Below are 9,439 nucleotides of genomic sequence, written 5' to 3'. Positions count from 1 at the left end.
CTCTGGATAACTTACTGGTCTATTATATCCAGATTGATGCGAGACTTTTGGGTTAACAGGATCACATAGGACACAGAAAAAAAAAACCAAAACCTACGTTGGGCCACTGGCCGACCTGGCTGGAGGTCATTCCTTGGGAGAGGACACTTAGCTTCTCGGACAAAGAGATCGAACTACTTTATTTTTAAATTCCTTTCCTGGTACATGTCCTTTTAATTTTAAACTATAAACTTTAAATGAACTGCGAGGTTTCTATCGAGGGCCACCGCTTCAAAAGACAAAAAGAAAAGAAACCTGATGACCTTAGAAGTGATGACAGCTTCACCGCTGAGTTCTGAACTGGGCAAATGTTTTCAGCGAAGCAAACCTCCGAACTACAACTCCCAGCATGCCGCGCACTAAACCAATGTTTATTGGCCGTCCTACTAGGTCTTGTGCAGTGTGACAGTTAGTATAGCCAATAGAGAGGAAGAACGTTCCCAGGATCCAATCCGAACGCTGTGAAGGCGGATCCTCTCTGGGTTCCGGCTCCGGCTCCTTCCCCCGCCCACCGAGGCGCCGCTGTCCCTGACCGAGCCGCGGGAGTGAAGTGGGTCGCGGCTGTGTAGAGGTGACGTGGGGGTTATGGGGGAGGCGAACGCGAGGCACGGGGCGCTTCGAGCCTGGCCCCTTCGCTCTTGCGAAGGCCTTGAAGGCTGATGTTTGGGAAGTTGCTGTTTTGCGAGTCCCAAAGGCCGCCGGGTACCGTGTGTCCCTCCGCTGCGATCACGTCCCCAGTCCTCGGATGACCCAGTCTTACTACCCTCCCTGCCTTACTGTTGGCCTTGGACCACTCCATGCCCCTCCCACACACCGTGTCTTTAGAGTCGCCCCTTGTACTCTTCCAGCTCCAGTCCCAACCTCATGGACATCTCTGAACCCAACTCTCGTCCTTCAGCTTTCCCAGCTGACTCCTCCAGCTTTATCCTCCTTCCCCACTTAACTAGGCTCTTTGGACACTGCTGCAGCCTTTGTCCCCTCTCCCAGGCCACCTCAGATTCTTTGGCTCCTTTGATGATCCGTCTCTGAATCGCTATGTAGCTCCGGTGAGTGCTTCCTTAATTTTTCACACTCTGTCCCCGGTCCTTCCAAGTTACTCCCGGTACCCTTGACTCGAACCCGGATCTAGAACTTTAATCTTTCGGACCCCAGCTTGGTCTCTTCCTTCTAATCCAGGCTCTTGTCCTTCATCGTCTGTGATCACCAAGCCTCATCTTCTTGCCTTGTTCTTAGAACTCATCCCTCCTCCGCACTCTTGCTGGCGACTCTGTGCTGCTGAGCTCCGAGGAAGAAAACCCCACATGCACTAGGTCTCTTCTCCCTCCGATCTTTGTAATGCAAGGTGACTTTGTGTTATTTCCACACTGCCTTTTCAGTCAGGGATGGACTCTCCGTCTCTGCCAGCCTTGGTCCTGCTCATCTGTCTATTTTGCAAGTCATAGTTTAAATTTCACCTCTTCAGTGAAGCTCCCTCCCTGCCCTCTTCAGAGAGGTGCCTTCTCATTTCCTAAGTGCCGTAGCACCGTCTCTACCTCCAGTCCTGGTGGAATGGTTAAAAACCTCAGCTTTGGAGGAATCAACTTGGGCTTCAGTTTTGCCACCTACTGTGTGCTCTTAGGCACGTGACTTGATTTCTCAGAGTTTCAGTTTCATCATTTCTAAAGTAAGTATGAGAAATTAATAGTTGAGCTAGATGTAGCGGCTCATGCCTTCAACCCCAGCACTCGGGAGGCAGAGGTGCTGTAAAAATGAATTGAGATGGTGCATTGGACCGCTTAGCCCTAGGTCGAGTGCTCTGTAGGACCTTTAAAAAATATGAGCTGTTATGGGCTACTGTGTAATATGCCATATGCAGTGCTGGCCAGAAAGAATGGGTGTATGTACTGCCTGTTCCCTGGAACTTAACCTTGCATATTATGTTCAACTTGGTCGGTAGTGTCTTTACCTACCGAGTCATTTTTTTTTCAGCTCAGTTTTTAAAATGTATTATATGTATGTGTGTGCACCTGAGTATGTGCACCACATGTGTGCAGGTGCCTGTGGAGACCAGAACCTGTAGCAGGAACTACAGGCAGGTGTGAGCTACCTGATCTGGGTACTAGGAACTGAATCTGAGTCCTCTACAAGAGCACCAAGTGCTCTGAGCCACTGAGCCAGCTCTTCAGCCCCAACTCAGTCTTTTTTAAAAAATTTGTTTGTTTGTTTGTTTTAGTGTTTGAGACAGAGTCTCATTATGTAGCTCTGGCTGTTCCAGAACTCACTACGTAGATCCAGCAGTCCTTGAACACACAGAGATCTGCCTGCCTCTGCCTCCCAAGTGCCAGGATTAAATGCCTGTGCCACTCTGCCTTGCTGACCTCCTACTCTTATATTTACCCAACATTCCGCCCTGGAGAGAGATTGGGTAAATTATATGGTCTCAGCAGTTTTACAAAAGAATACACAGTTGGGCATGCATGGTGGCACTCAGGAGACAGAGGCAAGTGGATCTCTGTCAGTTCAAGGCCAGCCTGGTCTACATAAAGAGTTCTAGGGCAGCCACAGTTACATAGAGAAACCCTATTTAAAAATAATTAGTGGAGGCTACATTGCTTCTTGTATATTATTAGATCCTGAAATCCTAGGCAGAGCCAACAGGGGCAGAGATGAGAGTTTTCATCCATCTCATCTCTCATTCAGAAAATCAACTGAGCACCCAGCCTTGTGCTACAGAAAGCTACTACAATGACCTAGTCCCTTAAGCTGCTTAGAAAGAACTACTGAGAACAGATGTGTGAAAAAAGTAAGCATATGAACAAGCACAACGTTCTGTTACAAAGGAGAAAGTGGGCGCAACTCAGGAGATTGCCGAGGAATCTTAGCAGTGGGTGGGATTAGACACAAAGCGTGACAAGAATTCTGGATATACTCTGGCCTTCTGTACCTCCTAGTCAGGTCACTGTGGGTGGGCGGCATGTATACTTTTTGTGGCTGTATCAGATATGGATGTGAATGTGGTCTATATGTCTGATGTCAGTATGTTGGTTATATGTGTGACATGAATGGGCACGTGGTATGGATAACTGATGTCAGTGTGTTTGGTCCTGTGTGTGGTGTGATGGAATGTAACTATAGCTAAGCATGACTCCAGCTGTGTGTTATTTAAGAGCTTAGCTGTGTGTGCAGGAATCTGTGAGAAGCTGGCACTGATCCACAATGGCAGACAGAGCTCAAGCCCTGCTGTAGGTGTTGTTAACCTGTCGGAAGATTACAGAAAGGTCTAGAGAGGAATGGGTTGGCAGAGCATAAGACTATTCAGGCTGGGCCTTGTAAGTAACTACTTCTAGGTATTTCTGTTCATCTCAGAGTCAGTGAGTAGATGGCTACTTACCAGGAAGAAGTTGGATTCATCTCTAAGTGGAAGCACCTTTACTTACACATAAATTATAGCCTAGAGTGCCATTGTTTATGGGATTAACAAAAGTGACATTCAGATTGCCCAGAATACATCTATGAGTGGTGGGTAGCCTTAACTCTCCGTGAAAGTTTATCATGGGAAAGTTAAGGAGTAAGTAAAGTTATTTGAGGTTATTCCTGGGGGACGGTATACACAGTTTCAACCAAAAAGCAAGATTTTGTGGGGTCTCATGGCCCGGCACAAGGAATAAAGGTTGTGTTCATTCTCAGGGTTCAGAGATGGGCAGCGAGAAGGAGCAGCGTCCCGAAGCTCACCTGCCCGAGGAAGGAGAAGGGGCTAAACCTTGGAGAGTGGATGGCTCAAAGGATTCTCAGATCACACCTCGGGAGGATCATGGGCAGGAGAGCCTGTTGGCAGGGCTCCACGGAACGCATCCACCAAAGACAAGGCAGAAAGTCACTGCCCAAGCCGGAGGCCCCAGGGATCCCATGCTTTTTTCAAGCCCAGAGACAGATGAGAAGCTTTTTATATGTGCGCAGTGTGGCAAAACCTTCAACAATACCTCCAACCTGAGAACGCACCAGCGGATCCACACTGGCGAGAAGCCCTACAAGTGTTCCGAGTGTGGCAAGAGTTTCTCCCGGAGCTCCAACCGCATCCGGCACGAGCGCATCCACCTGGAAGAGAAGCACTACCAATGCGCCAAGTGTCAGGAGAGCTTCCGGCGGCGCTCGGACCTCACCACGCACCAGCAAGATCACCTGGGCCAGCGGCCCTACCGCTGTGACATTTGTGGCAAGAGCTTCACTCAGAGCTCCACGCTGGCTGTACATCACCGGACCCACCTGGAGCCAGCCCCTTACATCTGCTGTGAGTGTGGGAAGAGCTTTAGCAACAGCTCCAGCTTTGGGGTGCACCACCGTACCCACACGGGTGAGAGGCCTTACGAGTGCACTGAATGCGGGCGGACTTTCAGTGATATCTCCAACTTTGGTGCACACCAGAGAACGCACAGAGGGGAGAAGCCGTACAGGTGCACCCTGTGTGGGAAACACTTCTCCCGGAGCTCCAACCTCATCCGACACCAGAAAACACACTTGGGCGAGCAAGATGAGAAGGATTTTAGCTAAAGGAGAGGCCTGCTTGGAGAGTGAGGGAGAGCATAGAGCCCACCTTGATGGGTGGAGGAGGCCTTTAGTACCTGCTGTGGCCTCCAAGACTACAAACCCTTCACTTTGCGGAACAGCCCCTTCTTGCCTTTGCAGTCAGGAAATCCTGAGAAGGGGCTGAGTAAACACCCTGCCTCTTCCCAGCAGGTTTTTTTTTTTTTTTTTTTTTTTTTTGCCTTGGAAATTCAGAGTGCCCACTCTTCATTTCCTCAGCTGTGGGGGAAATGGGATGGGCTCAGGACATGCTCTTGTGACTGGGTCATCAGTCATCAGTCCCCAGGCTTTGGGGGTAGTGCCTGAGACGGTGTCGTTGTCTACAGGTCCTCCAAAGTTGTCTAGCTTCACACACACACACACACACACACACACACACACACACACACACACACGGCAGTAGCCTGTGAGTTCCTACCTGCTGTGCCTCATCCTGTGTCAGCCTCTAGAGCCTCAGGCTGGGGAGGGGGGGGGGGCATGGCCCTCCTGGTGACCGGCCTCTTCAGTCTGAGAAGGAAGCCTCAGGGATCCACAATCCAGGGACCCTCACCCTCCCATGCTTGTTACCTGGTTTTCTTACCCCGACTTGTGTCTGTCTCCTCAGTGGTCACCAGTAAAACACTTCAGTGAAAAGAACCTGTGTACTTATTTGGGGATGTGGGGCACCGGGGAGAGTATTCCAGGGCAGCCATTCTGCAAAGGCGTGGAGTTGAATTCTGAGAAGGTGGTGGTTCCTCTGAGATGTGAAGGACAGCGGGGCCGAGCCTCTGGAGCCTTTGAAGAGGAGGGGGAGGGAAATGGTCACCTGAATGAACATCCACACGGTAGGCTGCTGGGTGTACACGCCATTCTTTATCTCATTCGGTTGCCACAGAAACCCTCCAGGGCAGAAGATGAAAGTCAAGCAGTGGGGTGCGGTGGGACCAGTGTAGACCTGGCTTCTTCAGCTCATCCGATGCTTTCTGCATATACTTTGCTGGCCTCTGAAGGAAGCTGGCCTAGAGGTGGGTGCTATGTGTGGCCTCTTGATAACAGCCTTGACCTCTTTGCTCTTGGAAGTCACATCACAATCAGAACCTTTCAAACTGGAGACTATTAGTTGAACCCTCTTGTGACTAGGGGAAATGGCAATGACAGGGAGTAGGGGGTTGGGGGTGGGGTGATATAAAAATTCTTAAAACCGGATGATAACGTTTCATTAATAGCAGTAGATTCGTCCCTAGGGCTCGGACAGTAAGGTTTCCTGTCCTCATTTAGGCCTGGCTTCACCAGTCAGTTTCTCACTTGGAAATTTATCGTTCACCCAGCTTTCCTTTCTTACCTCTTCCGTCAACCTGGGGTCCTGCCTCCCTGCGTAAGGAGTGCTCTTCAGTTGTGCCCAGTTACCAGAATGTTATTCTGGTACCAGAGTTAACAAGGGTATGGCCCGTGGCTTGACCCTGCCACTCAGCCTGAGTAGGATACACCAGGAACTTGATATGCGTGAACTCTCGCAGGTACCTTGAGAGGTAAAAGTGGATCCACACTTCACAGATATGGAAACAGGCTGCTGGAGACAGTGGCTTGTCCAAGATCACGGAGGCCATTGATGCCATGACTGCAAATGGAATCTGCTGCCCAGTGCTCAGGAATTTGATTTAAACTATAGAAGACTGGGATGGCAAGATGGTTCAGTGGATAAAGGGGCTTGCTGCCAAGCCTGACGGCCTGAGTTTGATTCCTAGGACCCACATGTTAGAAGGAGAGAGATGATTCCCATAAGTTTCCCTCTGACCTCATGCATACTGTGGCACATGTGGACACACACACAATAAGGAAATGTAACATAATAAATGGAAACTGTAGGAGACTGCTCAAATGACTCCCTTGCGTATGGAGAGTGTTTTACAGTTTGCAAAGCACTTGTATACATCTCTTCCTTCCCTTCTCTCTTTCCTCTCCTTTTTTCCTTTTTCTTTTCCCTCCCATTTCTTTTCTTGAATTGTGTGACCAGGCTTAACTTTACCTTAAGACTTGTAGCCCAGCATATGCTACACATTTAATCCCAGCATTTGAGAGGCAGAGTCAGGTAGATCTCTGGGTTCAAGACCAGCCTGATCTATATATCAAGATCCAGGACAACCAGGGATACATGGAGTGACCCTGTCTCAAGAAACAGAATGTACATGCCTGGCACCTGAGCAAAAACCTTAGGCATATAATTCAGCATAAATTAAATACCAGTTGGCCACTGAAGACAATCATAAGCATGTTGCTGTAGTGCCAGAAAGCCTGAAGAACTGAATGAACACCAGGGGGCGCAAGAGACCGTGAACTCCTAAAACCTCATATGAGAGACATGAGATCTAGAGCACGTGGGAGGCCAAGGCAGGCGAATCTTTTGAGTTTGAGGCCCTCTGGTCTACATAGTGAGTTCAAGAACAGCCAGAGATATGTAGAGATATCTTGTCTCAAAAACAAACAAACAACAACAACAAAACCCCAGTGACATCTCCCTCTAAATCATCGGAAGACACCCCTCTCCCGGAATGGGGTGGGCTGGCTATTAAAGACATGTCCCAGTATGAGTGGAATTTACTAAAAGTCAGAAAAATGACGCAGGAAGAATTTGAGGGCATCAGGAGAGAGAGGTGTTAAGGAACCAAACAAACATTCTGAAATGGGAAATTATAATAATGGAAATTTCTCTAAAGGGTTTTAATAACTGACCTGAGCGAGGAAAAGACTCTGCATAGGCCAGAGGGATGGCTTGGTGCACAGGCCTGACACCTGAGCTACATCTCCAGCTCCACAGTAAACTGAATCTGAAAGCTATCCTCTGCAGCTGGGGAGCTGGCTCGTGGCTAAGAGAACTTACTGTCCTTGCAAAGATCTGGGTGTGGCGCCCAGCACCTACAGCAGGTGGCTCCCAGCCGCCTGTAGTCCAGCTCCAGGGAATTTCAGAAGACTCTGGCCTCTAGAAGCACCTGCACATAAGATAGCTAGGACTACATAGTAAGACCCTGTCTCAAAATTACAAAACAAAACACAACCAGAACAAAAGAAAGCTGTCCTTTTATAGATATGTGCCATATCCCCAATTAAAAAATAAAATGAGATTTTAAAAATACTTTGGTTTTGGAAAAAAATTATTTTTTACTATCATATGTGTGCATGATGTGCGTGTAGGGTGTGTGTGTGTGCCAGAGTGCGCACGCAGAAGCTAGAAGGAAGCGCTATGATCACTTCTCTCCTGCCTCCTTTACTTTGGTCCTGGGGAACCAACTCAGGGTGCCAGGCTTCCGAGGTGAGTGCCTTTCCCCAACTGAGCATCTTGTCAGCCCAAATAATAGCAAAAGAAAAAAGAATCTGGAAACTCAGAGTCAAGTGTGTCATTTGAAATTGTCAGATCAGAGAAACAAAACTTCAAGAAGAGGTACCTTTCACCCCAGCTCTCGGGAGGTCAGAAGCAAGGAGTTACCAGAAGTTGTAGGTCAGCCTGGGCTATCTATTGAGTTTCAGGCTAGCCTGGGCTACCTAGTGAAACTTTGTCTCAAGAAAAATAAAAATGAATAAAGGTGCTACAATCCTAAGGGAGTTACGGGACACCATCAAGTAGACTGATGCATTGTGGGAGTCTCATTAAGAGAAAAGTGAAGGCAGAAGAGACAGCATATTTCAAGAAATAATTACTGAAAACTTTCTAACTCTGAGGGTAGAAATGAATAACCATGCCCGAGAGGCCAGGGAATTCCAGCTCATGCTAAGAGATATTATAGTCCAAACACCATAAAGAAAACAGAGAAAAACGAGTTGTTACACACAAGGGATTTCCCAAAATATTATGAAGAAATTTCTCAGCAGAAACCTGATTGGAAGGAAGATAGTGCAATGACATCCTGAAAATGCTGAAAGAAAAGAGAAAAAAAAATACAGCCAAAGTATTACGTCTGTCAAAAGCGTCCTTCAGAAAGCGGAGGAGGAAGGCTGACTTTCCAAGATAAAAGCCAAGGGACGTCAGTCCTAGACCTGATGTATAAGACCTGCTTCCTGCTTTGATGATACACGCCTGCCTGCAGTCCCAACAACTCAGTGGGCGTCAGGAAAGGCAAGCCTGGGCTACAGAGAGAGACCCCGTCCTAAACAACAGCAGCAGGCCATGGTAGCACACACCCTTTAAATCCAGCACAAGCAGGAATCTCTGAGGTCAAGGCCAGCAAGGGCTGCTACAGAAGGAGACTGACTCAAAAACAAAACAAAACAAAACAAAAACAAGAAAAAGAGAAGAAAGCTAAAGGAAGTTCTTGAGTTCAAACAGGGATAGTCAAGTTGAAACAGACAATGCACAGCAGCAATGCAAAGCATAGGAAAGGGGTTGGAGGGTTAGCTTAGCGGTACTCAAAAACTCTAGGTCCAGTAGTCAGCACTGAAATAAATGAATGAATGAATGAAACAATCATTCAAGTGCTGGAGAGATGGCTCAGCAGTTAAGAGCACTGCCTGCTCTTCCAAAGATCCTGAGTTCAATTCCCAGCAACCACATGGTGGCTCACAACCATCTATAATGGGATCCGATACCCTCTTCTGGTGAGTCTGAAGACAGCTTCAGTGTATTCATATAAAACAAAATAAATCTTTAAAAAAAAAAAACAAACCACAAACCAGAAAGCATACAAAATATAAAAAGCACTGGTGAGTCCAAATATGGACATATCTAGCCACATGGTGGTATATAAATTCCCCAGTTTCTTTTTCAGGGCCTCTCACATGCTAAGAAAGCACTTCATTGGCCCCATAAACTATTAATTCTGGTATAGAATTAATTAAGTTTTTTGAGGCAGCATTTCATATAGTCCAGGGT

The 9,439-nt window shown here is 47.6% G+C and overlaps 1 protein-coding gene across 3 annotated transcripts; it reads left to right on the top strand.

Annotated features, from left to right (window-relative positions):
• Positions 1-552: 552 nt before the first annotated feature.
• On the top strand, positions 553-5,232 carry Zfp691 (zinc finger protein 691). Of its 3 annotated transcripts, none has more exons than NM_001145936.1 (2): positions 553-610; positions 3,706-5,232. In NM_001145936.1, the coding sequence occupies exon 2, from the start codon at positions 3,715-3,717 to the stop codon at positions 4,564-4,566; it is 852 nt and encodes a 283-aa protein (NP_001139408.1). In that variant the 5' UTR covers positions 553-610; positions 3,706-3,714; the 3' UTR covers positions 4,567-5,232. The 3 variants fall into 3 exon arrangements, with proteins under 3 accessions (NP_001139408.1, NP_001139407.1, NP_898963.2); NM_001145935.1 differs by lacking the exon at positions 553-610 and adding an exon at positions 892-1,085; NM_183140.3 differs by lacking the exon at positions 553-610 and adding an exon at positions 892-1,702.
• Positions 5,233-9,439: the final 4,207 nt, after the last annotated feature.

The sequence above is a fragment of the Mus musculus genome, chromosome 4 (assembly GCF_000001635.26).
Source record: "Mus musculus strain C57BL/6J chromosome 4, GRCm38.p6 C57BL/6J".
Classification (NCBI taxonomy): Eukaryota; Metazoa; Chordata; class Mammalia; order Rodentia; family Muridae; genus Mus; species Mus musculus.
This window is presented reverse-complemented; position numbering and strand designations above follow the sequence as displayed.

Coding starts and splice junctions, on each gene's coding strand:
- Zfp691 (NM_001145936.1), top strand. CDS start 3,715: ATGGGCAGCGAGAAGGAGCAGCGTCCCGAAGCTCACCTGCCCGAGGAA.